General features: G+C 34.7%; 2 protein-coding genes across 3 annotated transcripts in view; one reads left to right on the top strand and one right to left on the bottom strand.

The window, feature by feature from the left end:
* Positions 1-47: 47 nt before the first annotated feature.
* atraid (all-trans retinoic acid-induced differentiation factor) lies at positions 48-4,858 on the bottom strand. Its single transcript, XM_048208383.1, has 7 exons — positions 4,699-4,858; positions 4,439-4,566; positions 4,285-4,353; positions 4,124-4,195; positions 1,135-1,256; positions 956-1,056; positions 48-882 (listed from the first exon to the last, which is right to left on the bottom strand). The coding sequence occupies exons 1-7, from the start codon at positions 4,801-4,803 to the stop codon at positions 778-780; spliced, it is 702 nt and encodes a 233-aa protein (XP_048064340.1). The 5' UTR covers positions 4,804-4,858; the 3' UTR covers positions 48-777.
* Positions 4,859-5,826: 968 nt separating this feature from the next.
* Positions 5,827-20,660, top strand: part of snx17 (sorting nexin 17) — a 42,350-nt gene continuing 27,516 nt past the window's right edge. For both annotated transcript variants that reach the window (XM_048208382.1, XM_048208380.1), the window contains exons 1-4: positions 5,827-6,512; positions 12,124-12,198; positions 14,262-14,379; positions 17,783-17,847. In XM_048208382.1, the coding sequence (XP_048064339.1) occupies positions 6,453-6,512; positions 12,124-12,198; positions 14,262-14,379; positions 17,783-17,847 (318 nt within the window). In that variant the 5' untranslated portion in view covers positions 5,827-6,452. The remainder of the gene's footprint in view (positions 6,513-12,123; positions 12,199-14,261; positions 14,380-17,782; positions 17,848-20,660) is intronic.

The following is a 20,660-nucleotide window of genomic DNA, read 5'->3' as shown; positions in this document are numbered from 1 at the left end:
CAGAAAAATAAATAATTTCGATATATAAAAAATCTGTTGTTTGCTGATTCTTTTGTGACCAATCTTTATTTTAGGTACTGAGGTACATGCTGAATTCCTTACCACAATACTACATTGACAAAACAGAGATTTGCATAAAGTAAAGCATGTCAGTATTATACTAACAGTGTTAATCTCATATTAGCAGATGAAACAGATTCCCTTTGACAAAAAATGAAAAGCATATAGTTTTAGTAGAGGTTGCATGGTCATTGGTTAGTATCGATCAGTATCTAATCTGTAAACAGCTGGATGTAGCAGAAACAATATACGTTTTTTTTTTTTTTTTTCACAAATCACAAGTGACATTCATTTCCCTCCTTTATAAAATGAAAACACTTCAAATATCTTTAAAATGAAGACAATTTTGTCTTAAAGCAACACAAAATATTTGTCCTTCATAGCCATTACTAAAATATCTCAGTTCTTAGAGTCAAAACATCGGTCAGAAATAATCAGCTAGGTCAGTCTGGTCAGTTTTCCCTTTACAAAGCAGTCTTTTCAAGGCTGTGAAAATATGTCAGTATTCATTTTATAAAATCTATAAATAAAAAGATTTAAGGGTCAAAACAAAGAGAAAGTTATTAAAAAAAGAAAGTCATGTAAACTTGCATTGTCATATTTAAAAACAAGAAACTAAAATGTTCATTAACCTTCCAGTGTATGAATCACATGATTTTCAGTAAACTCGATGCGTTTTGTGGCACTGTCACTCCAACAGCTGCTCCTCTGTTAAATTCAAGTGGTCTCAACCTTTCGTCTTTGTGTGAACCAGAGTAAAGATGAAACCACGACTGTGGATCCGGTGAGTATTCCAAGCACCATACCTATGGGGAACTCTCCCTAAAATTGAGAACAAATAATGAACGCGTGCAATAAAGGAGCAATGTTGAGGATGATTTGTCGGGAATCTCACCTGTCTCATGCACTTGTATCCGTGGAAATTATGGAGACAACTGCACTCAAAGAACCCTGGTCCGTATGGGCTGCAGAATGAGTTTTCAGGGCAATTCCAGGCTGAAGAGACAAACAATGTTCAAGAAGTGCATCCAAAGACATTTTCAAGACTGAGATCCAAGTTTATTGATAACTTACGCATCTGCACCGTCTGATTGCAAACATTTTTCTGTCCTTCGCAGATTCTGGCTTTGTTTTTCACTTCAACCTTCTCCCATGATGCATTGCCTCCCGGACACTCCAGTTTTGAGGGTAGTAAACTGAGTAAAGATTTGTCAAGTTACCTTTCTGTGTTAGCTAAGGAAAGCTTGTTCCCCCCACGGAATAAAACAATTAAAAAGATATTTGTGACTATTTATTCTTTTTTTCCTCAGAATTGCGAGATATAAAGTCAGAATTGCGAGTTATAAAGTAAGAATTGCGAGATATAAAGTCAGAATTGCGAGATATAAAGTCAGAATTGCGTGATATAAAGTCAGAATTGCGAGATATAAAGTCAGAATTGCGTGTTATAAAGTCAGAATTGCGTGTTATAAAGTCAGAATTGCGAGATATAAAGTCAGAATTGCGAGTTATAAAGTCAGAATTGCGTGTTATAAAGTCAGAATTGCGAGATATAAAGTCAGAATTGCGAGTTATAAAGTCAGAATTGCGAGATATAAAGTCAGAATTGCGTGTTATAAAGTCAGAATTGCGAGATATAAAGTCAGAATTGCGAGATATAAAGTCAGAATTGCGAGTTATAGTCAGAATTGCGAGTTATAAAGTCAGAATTGCGAGTTATAAAGTCAGAATTGCGAGATATAAAGTCAGAACTGCGAGATATAAAGTCAGAATTGCGAGATATAAAGTCAGAATTACGTGTTATAAAGTCAGAATTGCGAGATATAAAGTCAGAATTGCGTGTTATAAAGTCAGAATTGCGAGATATAAATTCAGATTTGCGAGATATAAAGTCAGAATTGCGAGTTCTAAAGTCAGAATTGCGAGATATAAAGTCAGAATTGCGAGATATAAAGTCAGAATTGCGAGTTATAGTCAGAATTGCGAGTTATAAAGTCAGAATTGCGAGTTATAAAGTCAGAATTGCGAGATATAAAGTCAGAATTACGTGTTATAAAGTCAGAATTGCGAGATATAAAGTCAGAATTGCGTTATAAAGTCAGAATTGCGAGATATAAAGTCAGAATTGCGAGATATAAAGTCAGAATTGCGAGATATAAAGTCAGAATTGCATTATCAGTTCTGACTTTATAATGCAGTTGTGACAATATTACTCAATTCTGAGTCTGACTTATAACACGCAATTGCAACTTCATGTCACACAATTCTGACTTTATAACGTAATTGTAACTTTATATCAAGCAATTGTGACTTTATAACACGCAATTCTGACTAGGGCTGTCAAACGATTAATCGCGATTAATCGCATACAAAATAAAAGTTTGAGTTTGCCTAATATATGTGTGAGTACTGTGTAATTATGTATATATAAATACACACAAATGTATGTATATGTTTAAGAGAAATTTGTTATTTATGTACAAAATATTTTTATTTATATATAATAAAAATGACATAAAAATATAAATAAATACATATACTTGTAAGTATTTCTCAAATATATGAATGTGTTTATATTTATTATACATAATAATTACACACAGTACTCACACATTAGGCAAACTCATACTTTTATTTTGTATGCGATTAATCGCGATTAATCATTTGACAGCCCTAATTCTGACTTTGTATCACACAATTCTGACTTTATAACACGCGATTCTGACTTTATAACACGCGATTCTGACTTTATAACACACAATTACAACTTTATATCATGCAATTCTGACTTCATAACACACAATTCTGACTTTATAACACGCAATTATGACTTTATAACACAATTGTAACTTTATATCACACAATTCTGACTTTATAACACACGATTCTGACTTTATAACACACAATTGCAACTTTATATCACGCAATTCTGACTTTATAACACGCAACTGTAACTTTATATCACACAATTCTGACTTTATAACTCGCAAATATGACTTTATAACACAATTGTAACTTTATATCACACAATTCTGACTTTATAACACACGATTCTGACTTTATAACACACAATTGTAACTTTATATCACACAATTCTGACTTTATATCACGCAATTCTGACTTAATATGCAATTCTGACTTTATAACTCACAATTTATGACTTAATATCTCACAATTCTGGAAAAAAGTCAGAATTGCAAGATGCAAACTCACAATTGCGATAAAATAAAAAGTCGCAATTACCTTTTTAATTTTTTTTATTCAGTGGTGGAAACAAGCTTCCATATTAGCTTAAATAAGGGTTTTCAATCTTTGAGATGCCATGGACCCCTAAATATCATCATCCTAATGTGAGGGACCTCCATCCCAAAATGTACATATTTTTCCACGTATAAAGACCTGATTTATGCTAGGGCTGGGCGATATATATCGCATGCAATTGTCACGCGCATTTCGTCAGTAAAGCCGGTTCCCTGATTACCGCTAAATCGCCATCACCTGCTTTCAAATGGAGCGGCATTTAATAAACAGAGCCGTAGTTCACTGATAAGCTACGCAATATCGCGTTCATTATCGAAGGCGATTCATCTGCGATATGAACGCGATATTGCGTAGCTTATCAGTGATCTACGGCTCTGTCTATTAAATGCCGCTCCATTTGAAAGCAGGTGATGGCGATTTAGCGGTAATCAGGGAACCGGCTTTACTGACGAAATGCGCGTGACAATCGCATGCGATATATCGCCCAGCCCTAATTTATGCTATGAAAATTTTTATATAAATGTGTAAAAAATTATTTGGAAAATATTTAGATAATACATGTTTTTCACTGACTATACTATAGCACTGTACTGTTAGATGTATTATGTATTTATTTAAAAATGTTATTATGTATTTACTTTAAGATTTGTAATTTATTTATTTTTATAATATATTTGTTTCTCTCGACTTGTCCACTGAACCCCTATCAATTGTGGCCCCTGGGGGTCCTCAGACCTCAGTTTGAAAACCCAAATGTCTTAAATGTTATGAACATCATATACTGTGCTCAGGCACAACTCACAGATGGGTCAGATGGCTGAAACCCTCAAATATGAAATCGCTCAGATTGGAGATGGGGTTGTTGGAGAGATCTCTGGGTAAAACAGTTTAGATATTGCATTTAGTGCTAAACAATGACAAGTGCACATGTATGTTATAGATAAATCCAGCTCTGGTACGTACATAATGACTGCTGTGAATGAATTATACAGGTGCTCCACATGACTGATAGAGCAGTTTGACAGGTCCAGCCTAAAGATAATGGTATACAGTTAGATTTATAAATACAGGAGGGAAAGTCACAGTTAAATATGTGGAATACTAGAAAGTTTCCTACCCTATAATGGTGTCTACATTGCTGGTATTATTTTCATAACAGCAGCGTCCTTTAAAATGGCCTTTAGTTAGGCAGAAATCCCAGACAGGGCTGTCTTGTCGCACAGTCCCTTCGCACATCTCACATAACTAACGAAAACAAAGATTTCAAAACATTGCGTGCGTGAAATATGCTTATAATGACAACAACAATGTAACACTGTAGCATGTTTATTGTAATCCTTTCGCTGTATAACTGTTAGATTTAGTCGATCGTCTCACCTGCGCATCAATATCCTGACTGTCGACATATACATTGAATAAAACAAATAAAACAGAATATAAATATACAGTAGATACCGCATATGTTGAAACGCCAGTTGTCATTTTCGCCAAAAACAAAGTCACGTGACACAATGATCATGTGACGTCCATGGGCCGCGACCCGACCCCTTCATGACAACCAGGCGGCGCAAATATTTTGCATTTCTCATTGTGAAATTTCGATACAGGTGTTTTTACACAATCGACTTTGTTTGTTTGATCTAGATAGTCGCAATACCTCCATTATATTAGTTCAGATACGTTTATTCAGTGAAAGGCACTATTCCACAAATACGGATTTTTTATTTTTAAACCAGTATAGGCATACATCATCTGTTAATTAATTTATGTTTAATTAAGTATTATATAACATAAAATAACCTAGTATAAAATGTAAGTAGTTTTAAATACATTAATACAATAAAAGTCTCCCCCTTAATTTTGGACTGTCCCACCTCAGAGGTAAAAGATAATGGACCCGATCTAAATGTTTTTCTTTAATTTATGGGAATTATAAGTTTATTCTTAACATGGTTCCAAACTATAGGACTAATTTGGGCTAATAAACAAATTAATTAATTTTCTAAATTAGTAACTTTATTTTATGTAACGTTTATTGCTAAAATAAACTGCAAAGAAAACAAAAAAAAAATGTGATTTTAAATACATAGCCTATAAACCCATATAAAATTGAAAACATAACGGCTAAAAAAATAAAATAAAATAATACAAAAATAAAAAAGTGACCTCCTAACAGACATTATCTGAAAGTAAAGCACCTAACTGAGAAGATTAACCTTAAAATGACAGTTTTCGTGGAATTACCTCAAGTGACCAATGTGTTTTAGCCATTATTTAGCAAATATTTAAATATATTAACTTTCTGTATCACAGAGCCATTTTGAGCCTGTTTAAATGTTAAACTTAATATTAAGTGTACAAACTTTCAACCAGAATTAAATACAAGTTTAAATCGTAATGAAGAATTAGTTTACGTTTGCAACACGTTCAAGCCAAAGCATCTCGAATGATCGTTTTTTACGCAATAACACCCCCGCAGAAGGAGAATGGTTTGATCCAGACTGTTGCAATGCTTCGGGAGAGCAGATACATATTGAATACATTACAGCAGAGTGCTGAAGCTTTCGCTATAATGTAGACTGATGTGTGTTCGTCTGAACGCCCGAACAAGCACGAGCACTGTATCGGTATCTCGAAATGCACGCTGCGACTAACAGTTTCTTCATTTGTTTCCTCTCCATACTCGTTCGTATGTACCAATGTAGGTTCAAACGGGCACCTTTACGGGGAGTAATCTGAAAGTTAATTGGATCGAGGGCCTTTGCGACGACACTTGTGTGTTCTGGAGACTCGCTTCCCACATTCTTTCACAGTGCGCGAGGAAGCGAGAGGACAGATTTGGCGATACATTGCCGACAATGAACGTGGAATTACCTCCAGTTGCAACATGGCTGCTGCTTAGATGTTTATTGGAAAAGTTCAGCCCTGAACATTAAGAAAGTTTTTAAAATTATCCACTTGGCAAAAAAATAACTTTACTGGCTGGACTGGACTGGACTACACAGAGCGCGTGCAGCTCGCCGTCATTCAGTTTGGTCCCTGCGAGACAGCAAACCAACACTTTACGTGAACCTTCTCGCTTTTAACAGCATTTTCAACTTCGTCAAAGACGTGTAATCTTACTGTAGAAAATGCATTTCTCCATCCCCGAGACGGAGGTCCGCTCCGATGAAAACGGATCTTCATATGTGGTAAGTGTACTGGAGGTCAAATAAACACTCGTCTAGCTTTTACATTTGGGGACATCGTTGCTTTAAATCGGTGTTTTGAACGAATCTTTTAAGCGAACGAATCTTCTGCTGACTGATTGAACGTGAGGAACCATAGTCACGTGAGTCAGTGTCGTAAACAACAACAAAAATTGTTATAAATACATTAAAACGAACTAAACTATACAAAATTAAACGAACAAGAAGTAAAATTTGCCTATTTAGGCTATTTGGTTTGTTAGCGTTTTTTCTAGTCATTCACAGGTGATAAAATACGGAGGAAGTTATAGATCTGCTTTGTTATCATTGGAAGGAAAAACGGATGTGATGCTTAAACACTCTAGATTTGTAGAAATGTAATTTTAAATAAAGTATAACAAGCTCTTTCAGTTGATAAACACTCAGTGTTTATAAGCGAATTGGTTGAGTACACGATTCAATGACTCATAACATTTGCCATCACATAACTTGCATAATGATAACCTGCATAAAAGTGCCACTGAATGAATCCGAATGAATCTTTATCGTGAACAGACAGATTAATAAAACTTTAAGTTTTAGTTAAAATAAAACTGTTGTGTTACTTAAAATGAAACTTTTAAGTAACTACTTTTAAGCGTATATGAATATTCATGTCTGTTATAGGAGTATGGCTAATTGATAAAAATATATGTAGTGCATGATGTGATTTGTAACATTTTCACTTTGAATTCCCTAAGTGAATATATAATATATATGAATCGAATGTGTGTACTGTGTATATTTATTATTTATAAATACACACATGCATGTAAATTTAACAAAAATATATTATATTTATATATAAAATATTTATATATAATATAAATTATATATAAATGCATAAATATACACTGCCCTCCAACGCCCTAGAAAAGTGGGGTTTTGAACAATATTGGCATGAGTCCTTTTTAATTTGTGATAATTTTGCACTGATAAGGGACAACACAAACTACAAAAACATTTATTTTTTTATATAAACAGTTTATACATAGAAAAAAAACTAAAATTTTCGATTAATCAAAATATCCACCATTAGCAGCTATCTGACCTAAACTGGGTTCTGATTGGTTCATTTTATTTTTAACATAATTGGCAATCAGTTGTTGAAGCTATTAAGGTGTGCTGACCCAAAAATCTTTTACAAACCTGGGCCAAGTTTAAACCAGTAACCAGCATCACAGCTGGCAAAGGGGCATGACTTTGACATGAATATATTTCCATTATTATGTAATCAAAATGAAAATTATTATTGCTGGTCTTCAATGATAATGTCGAGTTACTGTAATGTATTTGCACCAAAAAATAAGGAATTATGCTGATATCGTCCAAAAACACACTTTGCCAGGGGTGTTGGAGGGCAGTGGAGGGTTGGAGGGTTGTTGGAGGGCAGTGTACATGTACATATTTCTTAAAAACATGTATGTGTGTATTTATATATTTATAATATGTGTATTATTAGGTGTATGCGCATGTATGTATGAATTAGAAGACGCAGCATTCATAAGTTTAGCTTAAAACCGTGTCTGTGACACCATATGACCTACAAGGGCACAAAGACCAGGAATTATCGCATTGAAGGTGCAGTCAGTTGAGGAAGTTTGTCACTTTCAGTATTTCTATTTGAATGTTCGTTCAGACTCCAGCTAGCATCTTCTAGAGTTGTTGTTGTGTGAATTGGATTCACAATGTCTCAGTTCCTCTGGCTTCTCTCCCTCAGCCATATGCAGTGCAAGATTGCCGTTCTTTTCAGCATAACAGTGAAACGGTATAACAGGAATATCTGACTCACTACCTAAAGACACTTTATTTGTCTATAGCCTATCCATAACAGACCGCTTCATCTAGTGAGGTTGCGTCTGTATTGCACTGACTGTGTGGATTGATTACTAAGCGTATTCTGTTTAAGGACAAACATTGTGGTTCAGTCTTCTTGTATAGGTGTTTGCAGATGTAGTGCAGATGTGCAGCCAGTAAATAATGATTTGAATAAAAGCTGAGATTATTTATGAGCTCTACTGTGCACATGCTCTCAGTACACCTAAAACACCTCAATGGTTTTCATGCACTGACATGAAGATTAATTATGAATCATTCCTAACAGATTGACTGCAGAAGTTGTTTGTGTTCATCAGTTACAGTGATTCAGAGCGTTTCTCCGTCATAGAGACACTGACTGTCAGTGACGCTCTCCACAGACGAGTCTTTCAAGGCCACTGAGAGTTAAATTGGCCAGATGTGGGATTCACCTTTGACTGCGCTTATATTTTTGTTTCACTTTCTTAGTGACTCGATATTTGTCTTGTTTGGTACAATTTTAAGTGTCTTATAGATTAAGACACAATCTAAAAAATGCTGGGTTAAAAACAAACTAAGTTGGGTTAAATATGGACAAAACCAGCAGTTGGGTTGTTTTGACCCAGCAATTATTTAGAAATGACTATATGTCTGGCTTAAAATGAACCCAAAATAGTTTGGAAATTAAAAATCAGACACATAATTACTAGAGGAAACAATAATAAATAAAAGGTGAACATTTATTAATAAGCAGTTTAATAAATGTTTGTTTTATTATTATTCATTTATTACTCATTAATTAAATGTTCATTTATTAAACATATTAATAAATGTTAATTTCCAACATATTTTGGGTTTATTTTAAGCGAGCAATACAGTAATTTTTAAACAATAGTAGAGTTAAATAAAACCCAGCATGTTCAGCAAATATTTAACCCAACTGCTGGGTTAAAACATTTCCATTTGTCCATTTTCAACCCAGTTTGGGTTGTTTTTAACGCAATGTTTTTTAGAGTACAGGTTCAGTGCTCAATGTTATTTTATATATTTATACAGTATTATAGTTTTTATAAATACTTTGAATTCGCTTTTATTTACATATTTGATTTTTTTTATAATCTTTTAATTTTAGTTTAAATTTTTCTCCTTTTGTTATGTGTGCATATATAATGTAATATACATTATATAATATACATACATTATATGCATTATAATAATATAATTATTATAATATAATATATTTTATATAATATGTATGTGTGTGTGTGTGTTGTAATTAATTTTTTATTTCTACTTTAGTTTTATTTCAGTTAGTAATTTTAGTACTTAACCTTATTTCAGTTAGTTCAGTTATTTTTTTATTATTTATATATATTGTATACACACATTTATACACACACAGACATATAACACACTTATTTTAGATGTGATTATTTGTGATGAATCGATTTGAAAGCACACAAACAGATTTAAATCTTGAATGAGTGTTTGTTTCTCTCTCCATTCAGCTTTCACTCATGAATGGAGGTGGTTTTCTTCAGACATCTAAAGCGTAATGTTGTCTGGATCTGTATTAGGCAGGAAGTTGTGTACACTTTGGAGCCGTGCATGTCACAGAAAATGCATACTTTGCAGAAGAGCCACAAAAATGAGTGGGCTGCGATTTAAATGGCACACTTCCTGTTCAAACAAAAGGGCAAAAAAAGTAGGATGTTTTGTACATCCTGAAGACTTGCATACTCAATCTTACTTTTTTTTAATTAATTTTTTTTTAATTTGGAGACAAGTAAGGGCATGGCAGTTTCATTCTGCCACTGTCAGGCTCGTTCTAGCTTTGGTGACAGTAATGCTGTGCTGTCAATAATTGGGTCATAGCGTCTCGAACGCATCCGCCGGGGTGTTTTCAATGCGTGTGAATTCTGTGAGACCATTCTTATAGTTTGCCACAGTAAGATGAGAACGTTACACAGCATCAACTTCCTGTCCTGAAACAAACCAAAATGAAGTAAAATATTTTTGGGTCACAACCGCTCGGTATTGTGTGTCACTTGCTTGGTTTGATTGCAGATTCTAAAGGCCACAAGAATGCCCAAGAAATGTTTTTGCTGTACCTAAAACTTAGTGTCTTTGAAACAGCACCCTGTATATTGTTTTTCCATTCTGAAGTCTTTGTTTTGAAAGTTTCTGCACCTACAGATGTTTTGGTTTGTGTCTAGTTGATTCATTGCATGTTTTCTGTAATTTAAGTAGGCTAATTTACTACATAAAGAACAATGGACCAATATCTCAACACCTAAAGATATGCAAAATGTTGAGTACTCAAAACAACAACTAATCAGAAAGTCAGACAATAGTGCAAAAATGTGTTCCTCAACTTTAGACACATTTCTGTTTCAGATAAGACAAAAACCAGCAAGCTCACATTCCTTTGACAATAAATGGTGGCGAGAAGTCCGTGCATATTAAAATATGATTATTGTTCCTTCCTGATCGTATCTGTTGGCATGGACGCAATATCAGCAACAGCTGGAGAGCTTTTAGGGGGAAGAAGAAAAGGGTGAACTGGTTTCCAGGCTCAATAACACTTCAGATGCTTCTTGTAAAATAATACTAAGACGCCACCATTCAAACAAGCTGTTTTGATATAAAAGTTTCTCATTAACCAAGCGACTGTACATAATTGATGTTTTTTTTTTAATTATTATTATTTCAGCATCTAATTGTGTTTCACTTTAGAATTAATTTAATAATTTTATTATTTAATATTATTTAAATATTTTTTTTTTAAATAATGCACATGGTTTTAGTGTATATGAATATCTATTAAGTGTTTATTTTTATAATCTACACAAACATTCAAAAGTGGGGTCAGTAAGATTTAATTTCTTAAAAAAGCAAGAAATTAATACTTTTCTTCGGCTAGGATGCTTTAAATTGATCTAAAGTGGCAGTAAACATAATTTTACAAAAGATTTCTATTTCAAATAAATGCTGTTCTTTTGAACTTTCTGTTTGTCAAAGAATCCTGGAAAAATAATAATAATGTTTCTTGAACATCAAATCATCATATTAAGATGATTTCTGAAGGATCATGTGACACTGAAGACTGGAGTAATGATTCTGAAAATTCAGCTTTGATCACAGAAATAAATTACATTTTATTATATATTCACATAGAAAATAGTTTTTTTCAAATAGTTTTTTTTAATCAATTTATTTAATCAAATAAATGCAGCTTTGGTGAACATAAGAGACTTCTTTCAAAAACATAAAAAATAAAATAAATAAAAATTCTTACTGACTCCAAACTTTTGTTTGTAGTATCTATGAATAAAACCTTCCTGTAGTTATTGATGGGCTTTAAAGGGTTAGTTCACCCAAAAATGATGTTTCTGTCATTAATTATTCACCCTCATGTCGTTCCACACCCGTAAGACCTTCGTTCATCTTCTGAACACAAATTAAGATATTTTTGATTAAACACAAGAGGTTTATGACTTGTCCATAGACACCAATATAATCAACACTTTCAAGGTCCAGAAAGGTACTAAAGACATCGTTAAAACAGAGTCAGAGAGCTCTCTGATTTTGTCAAAAATATCTTAATTTGTGTTCTGAAGAAGAACAAAGGTCTTACGGGTTTTGAACGGCATGAGAGCGAGTAATTAATGACAGAAATTTCATTGCTGGGTGAACTAACCCTTTAAAGATAACTCATGAGTGTTTATTTTTATATTGTGTGTATATAAAGACTAACCAACTGTTCTTTCTTCTTCAGGCTTACAACATCCATGTCAACGGTGTGTTGCATTGTCGAGTACGTTACAGCCAGCTCCTGGGCCTCCATGAACAGGTGAACACACATCAGGAACTGCCTGGGAATACTGGCACAGTAAAAGCTGTTTGTGTCAAAACACAATATTTAGTCAACTAGTTACGAATCACTGGCTGTAAAATCATCCAGTTAACATCTCAGTGTTGTGAAATGCTGTCTGAGACCGTGAAATGTATTCTGAAAATGCACCGCTTCCCTGAAATTGAGGAAATGAAACATAATTAGAAATTACAGTAGACACAGTAGCTGTTATAGTATATTGGTTTTAACTTTAGTTAGTGTGTAATGCTGCTGTTTGAGCATAAACAACATCTGTGAAGTTACGACACTCAAAGTTCAATGCAAAGGGAGATATTTTCTTTTACAGAAATCGATTTACTACAACAAACGGCTGGTAGGGACTACAACATGCTTTTTCCTGGGTTGGTGAAATCACAAACCCCAAAATTTACATAAACCCCGCCCCCGAGAACACACAACAAAGGGGGCGGGGCCATGTTGGGCTGCTTTAGAGAAGAGGAAGAGTTGTTGTAGTAGAGTGTTGTTGACATGCCGTCATTTTACGCCGGACTGCTTCACAAACGAGGGTCAATTCAACACAAAAGATGAACATGACGGCACATGCTAGTGGACGAGTTGAATCAACTCCACAGCAACTACATAAATTTATCCACTAACCATTCAGAAACGTCCTAAAAGTTGTAACTTCTTCCTGAGTCTCTCCATCAGTGTCGACTCCGGTTTGAACAATGTAAGGCTGAACACCGTTACTGACAATCCTCATTTTGGCTGCGTGAGATTCTCCAGCTTTGTTGTTGTTGAGCTGTTAAAGCTCCGCCCTCTTCTGGAGCAGCAGCTCATTTGCATTTAAAGGGACACACACAAAAACGGTGTGTATTTCTCACACCCAAATAGGACAAATTTGACAAGCTATAATAAATGATCTGTGGGGTATAGGACCTTTTTAATTCAAATATATTCTTGTGTTCATTGGGATGGAGGGCCAGTGAAATACTTTGTGGATATTTAAATCTAAACTTCAAAGACCACAAAAACCACAGCTTATCATTATTGCATTAAGCATGAATTTAAAGTCACTAAAGTGAAATTATTGAATATGTAATGTTGAGCTTGATTCAAGAGGATTATTTTTGGTTATTATATACTTTGAAAATGGATTATCGTGATGTTAAATAAACATTTTTCTGTATTAAGTCAGTTTTAAATGACGGCAGAATACATTTCTGCTACTTCAGCACTATTCAGACTCTTTTTAAGATATTTTAATAGGATGTCTGTTAAAATTTGTCCTGATTTGGACATGATCAGACTCGCTCTAGTTTTTAGCCAAAAACACATCAGTAATTTGCTTCATAATATTTACTGAGGTTATGTGAGAAAAACACAGGAATGTTTGATTTGGACTGGATTAGAATCACAAAGTTCGCTTGTGAAACACGAATTTACTTTCTCGTCCAAATAGTAAAGCTGTGAGCGAATTCACCAGTGTTGAAGAGGTCAGACATACTCCAAATATTTGGAAGTGAAGCATCATTCTCATGAAAGGATCTGCCTGTTACCGTTCTCACACCTACCACTTTCATGAACTCTGTGTTTCCTCATGAATGAAAGAGAACTTCAGTGATCTCACCATTAAGAGCATGTTGTGTTGTTTCGAAGCCGCTGTTGCTAGGTAACAGGGCCCAGTCGGATCATACGTGGTCATATGATGCAATCCGTAGAGGCTGTCGTGGTGTGAGGATCGCAGTTAACCCTTAAAACGGACCTCTAAACACTTGTTTTAGTTAACGATAGCAACGTTGATATAGTTTCTATATATTTTTTTGTTATTGTGCCATTGAATAAAATGCCAGTGGCACAGACGGAGCAACAGCAGGCATAATTTCAGTAGATGCTGTGAAGTGTAAACAGATTTATTAGCGTGGGGCCTGAGAGACCCACAGTCAGCAGGCTCGAGTCCACCAAGGGCAGGCAGTGGTCAGTTCATTGTGTCCTCTCAGAATAACCAAATGTTTTACCTTATCAGTTTCAAATGAACTTTTCTTCCTGTGCTCTTTCAGATAAAAAAAGAATATGGAAATAATGTGGTGCCGGCTTTTCCGCCAAAGAAGATCTTCACTCTCACACCGGCTGAAGTCGATCAGAGGAGGGAACAGCTAGAGAAATACATGCAGGCTGGTGAGAAACGCTTTTTTACTTGAAAAGTTCACTATCAAAATGATCTGTGTGGCTGAGCTCGTCTATATGCTAGTGTCCTCCTAAAAATGAAATAATTCACTTTTAACAGATATTCACTACCATAAGTTTAGGGTTCGTAAGATTTTTTTTTTTATCTTTTGCTCACCAAGGCTGCATTTATTTGATCAAAAATACAGTTAAATTGTGACACATTGTTACAGTTTAAAAGAATTTTTCTCTTTTAATATATTTTTGAAGCTCCTGTGATCATAGTTGAATTTTCAGCATCATTACTCCAGTCTTCAGTGTCACATGATCCTTTAGAAATTATCCTAATATGATGATTTGATGTTCAAGAAACATTTTTTTATTATTGTTGATGTTAAAAACAGTTGTGCCATGGAATATATTGTGGAAAACACATGATGCATGATGCAAATGCAGTGCTTCCCACACATAGACTTTACTTGGGCGGGCCACCCATGTATAATAACGGCCGCCCAAGTATATTTGGAGACACATTTTTGCTTTTATTATTTTTATCCTCTTATACTTTTATATCCGCGCAAGATAATGAAACCATCCGCGATCGAATAACTAGTCGTTTTGTACCTGCTCGTTACGTGTGCGTCAGAACTGTTTACTCCCGCTGATATTCCCACGGGCGCTGCATGTTGCAAAGTCACAAGGTGGCGCTGTTGTGCTTTCTACAAGCTCGCGCAACAGTGCCTCAGACTGCTTCAAAGTGATTCTCAATCAATGAAAAGCACAGATTTATGCCAAGCGATTGCTAATGAACTCAAGTTAATGAATTATTACAAAGTCTACTTCATGGCCTTTATATAAAATGTTTTAGACGGTTGTAAGAATCTGAAGGATCAGCTTGCAATAGTACAGACATTTCAAAATAAGAGTCCCGGTGTATTTTGGGCTTGTTTATAATTAAAAGTCACACGCTAAGTTTTTTCTTTTTCTTTTGGGCATTAATGGTATTTTGGTTACACAATAAATTGTATTTAATTTGATTTCCATTGAATTCATAGTAAATTATTGTAGTCTCCCCCACAGGAAGAAAAGACTAAGAACATTATTTGACACATATATTATTCATTTTATAAATTTTACTAGTAAAATCTGTGTCCCATTCACTGAGAGAGACACTATATGACAGCAAGGAGAACAAAGGAAAAGGAGAACAATTTAAATGCTGTAATTTTGAATAATTTTCAATGCATAATAATGCATAATATTAGTATGTAATTAAATGTAATATGCTATGTAATTAAAATTAATTTTAATAAATAAAAATACTGTTAAAAATCACACATTATTTTTTTATCACATGCAGTAGACGACATGGCGACAAACACACTCTACAAACGCAACTCTTGTGTATTCCTGTGGGCGGAGGTTAGTCAAAAAACTGTTTTAGTGACGTCATTAAAGAAGGAAGTAGAGGGATGTAGTCCAAACTGGCCGTTCGATGTAGGCGACTTCTGTTAAATAAAATATCTCGCTTGGCATTGAACTTTGAGCTTTAAAATTTTACAGATTTTATTTATACTCTAACAACAACATTACACACTAACTAAAGTTTGAAACACGGGATCACGAAGAACGGGACCTTTAAAATGAACCCAAAATAGGTTGGAAATTAAAAATCAGACACATAATTACTAGAGGAAACAATAATAATCATCAAAAGGTGAACATTTATTAATAAGCAATTTAATAAATGTTTATTATTTAATTATTATATTTTAAACTTATTAATAAATATGTTGATTTCCAACCTATTTTGGGTTCATTTTAAAGGATTAGTTCAGTTCAGAATTAAAATTTCCTGATAATTTACTCACCCCCATGCCATCCAAGATGTTCATGTCTTTCTTTCTTCAGTCAAAAATAAATGAAGGTTTTTGAGGGAAACATTCCAGGATTTTTCTCCATATAGTGGACTTCACTGGGGTTCAACGGGTTGAAGGTCCAAATGTCAGTTTCAGTGCAGCTTCAAAGAGCTCTACATGATCCCAGACGAGGATCATGAGAGAGAAACCATCGCTCATTTTCTGAAAAAAAAATCTAAATTATATACTTTTTAATCACAAATGCTCGTCTTGCACTGTTCTGTGATGCGCCACGCATGACGTAATCGTGTTGGAAAGGTCACGCCTGACGTAGGCGAAAAAGAAACTTTTTAACACTAGTGAAGGCATTTAAAATTGAGAGTTTTCGGAGAAAATGGAGCAGAAACATTGATGACTCATCCTGCACCAGACAGATTTTTATCCAATCGAATGCTCTGTAGAATGAGAAAGCCCCTCCCTCTTTCACCACTTGCAACTGCAAGTAGCAAGTCATGGCTCATGGCTGTGACGTAAGCCTGTTGGCTATTTAAAAAAAACATGTGCACCCAGACTTCCTGTTTCAAAAGGAAATGTGTCAACAACACAGTATAGAAAATGTTTGTCAGCCTTAATCACTCATATGGGGTTTTATACGTCATTTCTGCTCTTCCTGAAGAGGACGAAGCTTGTTAATGTTCTACATTGTCATTCCTGAAAACATCAAGCTAGCGATATTGTACGGCGTTATGAGTTTTGCCATGCGTGTCATTTAACAGGTTATGGGTGAGGTTTCTGCACACAAAAGGAAATCAGCAGAGCTGGCAGCACCAAGAGCCGTTTGCTCTAATCCATTCCAGCACTGGCACTTTCCATCGAACAAGCTAAGCCTTGTTGAGCTTATTTGCTCACAGTCTGGAGCTGCTCTTGGCTTGGGCTCCCCTCAGTTACATCACTGAGAAACATGGTTATGGAAAATTAACCGACACAAACACACAAGCTGTTCAGAGTGAATATTTCGTTAGTTTGTGCAAATGTCTTGCGGTTGTTTGCGTGTGTGCTATATTGGAAGTAAAAGTAAACATTATAGTTTGTGTTGGTCAGTTTGCCTCCAGCGGCTTTTTTACACAACACTGAGGTTATTATCAGTCAGGAAGTCATGGTGGCACTTTTAAAGAAGAAGTCTGTATTGTATAACAGACGAGTTTGAGTTAACATGGTTTTGAGTAATAGGAAGTTCAAAAGAGCAGCATTTATGAATAAATTGAAATAGATATCTTCTGTAACAATAGCCTTTCCTGTCAACTTTGATCAATTTAATGCATCCTTGCTGAATACAAGTATTAATTTCTTTCAAAAATGACCTCAATGGTAGTATAAATGTTTAGCTGAATGTTTATTTTCTTCACTATGTATTGTATATGTTTGTGTGTTTCCACAAATAGCATGCTATTCTGATGTAAGAGTAAAACCAATTACCTCCATGAGTAGCTTCAGTTTATTTAACTACATTTTTATATTAACTCGAAACCTTTAACGATGAGCTTTTCTCCCCACAGTGCGTCAGGACCCCATCCTGGGATCCAGTGAGGTGTTCAACAGCTTTTTGAGAAAAGCTCAACAGGTAGAATTTCTATATTCTTTTTATTTTCTGAAAATGTTAAATATTTATTATAATTTGAAAATTAATTGTAAATATAGTAGTTTAACTGCTTTATTTGAAATATTGTAAACATGCATACAAAAGCTTTATTGTTTACAGTTGTTTTTGAAACTTTTATAGTTCACAGATTGAGAACCTATAATGAATAAAATTATATTGGTATTATCGCATGATTACCCACTTAACCCTTGTGCTGTGTTGAAAACCCTATCACACTCGTGGTGTTCCTGTTCAGAAATGACCGGCCTACAAAAAACTGTTTATAAATTATGCTACATTATCACCAAATATTGGATTTAACCTTTTTGTCAGCTTGTTTTCTTTCAATTAGGACAGGTTTTATATTTATTTTTGAAACTGGTTGATCGTTGGCCTCACTGATTTGAGGATAAAGTTTATCTCAAAATAGTTTGTTTGTGTACATAAACGTGTGTGTGTATCCGCACATGCAGAGGTCCGAGGCCTTTATTTTTGCTCACCCACATGTAGATATGTGAACACGAACACGCTCCTGAACACTGATTGTTTCTCTGATTTTCGACTCCCCCATTCATTTTCAATGGACGGTCATTTTTGACCAATATAAGCTCAGATCAATGAGGCCTACGATCAATCAGTTTCAAAAATGAATACAAAAACTGTCCTAATTGAAAGAAAACAAGCTGACAAAAAGATTGAATCCAATATTTGCTAATAAAATAGTATAACAAGTGATTTATAAGTTATTTTTCTGCAGGCCGCTCATTTTTGACCAGGAACACCACAAGTGTGATTTTGTGCCATTTTTAACAAAAACCACAATAAAAACATTTCAAAACAAATTTCCTGCTTAAATGTTAAAGCACACTAGTGTGATAAACAGTGCAAATACAAAAACTGTCCTAACTGAAAGAAAACAAGCTGACAAAAAGATTGAATCCAATGCATTTGGTGATAATGTAGCATAACGAGAGATTTATAAGCAATTTTTTGTTGGCCGGTCATTTTTGACTGGGAACACCTCAAGTGTTACAATGTGGAGAAAAACACATAAAAAAAATTACAAAAATTATCAAAAAAAAAAATTGGGAATTTGTTAGACTCAGGCTGAGTAAAGTCAGTAAATGTAGTGCAATGCAATAACATTAACTAGCATTTTCAGGTTCGGGAAAATCCTCTTCGGGTCAAAATGACCTGAACACAACATGAGGGTTTAAGGGTTAGTTCACCCAAAAATGAAAATGATGTCATTAATGACTCACCCTCATGTCGTTCCACACTTGTAAGACCGTCGTTCATCTTCAGAACACAAATTAAGATATTTTTGATGAAATTCGATGGCTCAGTGAGGCCTGAACAATGACATTTCCTCTCTCAAGATCCATTAATGTACTAAAAACATATTTAAATCAGTTCATGTGAGTACAGTGGTTCAATATTAATATTATAAAAGGACGAGAATATTTTTGGTGCGCCAAAAAACCCAAAATAACCCAAAATAACGAAATAACGACCGAATTCAAAACACTGCTTCAGGAAGCTTCGGAGCGTTATGAATCAGCGTGTCGAATCATGATTCGGATCGCGTGACAAACTGCTGAAATCACGTGACTTTGGTGCTCCGAACCGCTGATTCGATACACTGATTCATTTGTGCTCCGAAGCTTCCTGAAGCAGTGTTTTGAAATTTGGCGCACCAAAAATATTCTCGTCGTTTTATAATATTAATATTGAACCACTGTACTCACATGAACTGATTTAAATATGTTTTTAGTACCTTTATGGATCTTGAGAGAGGAAATGTCATTGCTGGCTATGCAGGCCTCACTGAGCCATCGGATTTCAACAAAAATATCTTAATTTGTGTTCTGAAGATTAATGAAGGTCTTACAGGTGTGGAACGACATGAGGGCGAGTAATAAATGACAGAATTTTCATTTTTGGTTGAACTAACCCTTTAAGCTTAATCAACATTTGCATAATTTCTAATATGTCTTCAACGTTTATGGTGTCTAACTACAGAAGTGACACAGTTGCTTGTCAAAGTTCAGCCAAAAATGAAAAAATTGTCATCAATTACTCACCCTACCTAATTTGGATCTCGCACATCAAGCAGACATGTTTGAGCTTCTGTTTACCACAGCTGTGTGTGTTGATGAAAAAGCCTAAATTAAATCTGTTCATCATATAAAGCGATCAAGTCTCTTCAGAAAATTGACTAAACCACTCAATTCATATGGATTAGTTTTACTTAGAGTTAAAGTGTTAGTTGTGTAGCTGTCGATGAAGGGACCCAAAGCTCTCAGATTTCATTTTTTCAATTGTTTTAAAGATGAACAAAAGGTTTGGAACAGCATGAGAGGGAGAAATGAATGACAGAATTTTCATTTTTGGGTGAAATAACCCTTTAATAACTTCCTCCACCTCTCCTATTAATGCTAAGCATTCAAAACACTGCAAAAAATGTGAGAAGAAAAATTAAGCCATGTTCCTAGCCATCCAGTAAAAGGGTTAAATATTGGTGGGTCTGATTTATCTCATTTCCTCCTCAAGATATTCTCATGTGTGATGAATGAAGAACCAGTTCATGTTTATCTCAGTTCACTTCCTTACATTCCAGTATCATCCTGTACTACATTTCTTGCCTGAATCACATTCATTCTTTGGGAATTTCACCCCCAGCCCACATTGATATTGGTAAATTTGCAGTCAGATCCCGTTCGTCCCCCAGCTGCCCATCAGAGAGCCGTCTGCAGGAACAGAATAAGAGATTAGACTTGGCCTTGCGTTTTCAT

The sequence above is a fragment of the Megalobrama amblycephala genome, linkage group LG11 (assembly GCF_018812025.1).
Source record: "Megalobrama amblycephala isolate DHTTF-2021 linkage group LG11, ASM1881202v1, whole genome shotgun sequence".
NCBI lineage: Eukaryota > Metazoa > Chordata > Actinopteri > Cypriniformes > Xenocyprididae > Megalobrama > Megalobrama amblycephala.
The sequence above is the reverse complement of the archived record's forward strand: the minus strand, read 5'-3'. Positions and strand labels throughout refer to the sequence as shown.

Bases quoted from the DNA above. Each gene is read 5' to 3' on its own strand.
- atraid (XM_048208383.1), bottom strand. From the start codon at position 4,803: ATGACAACTGGCGTTTCAACATATGCGGTATCTACTGTATATTTATAT. The intron at 4,567-4,698 runs GTGAGACGATCG...TGTTTTCGTTAG, and splicing joins GTCAGGATATTGATGCGCAG to TTATGTGAGATGTGCGAAGG. The intron at 1,257-4,123 runs GTGAGTTGTGCC...ATCTTTACTCAG, and splicing joins TTCAGCCATCTGACCCATCT to TTTACTACCCTCAAAACTGG.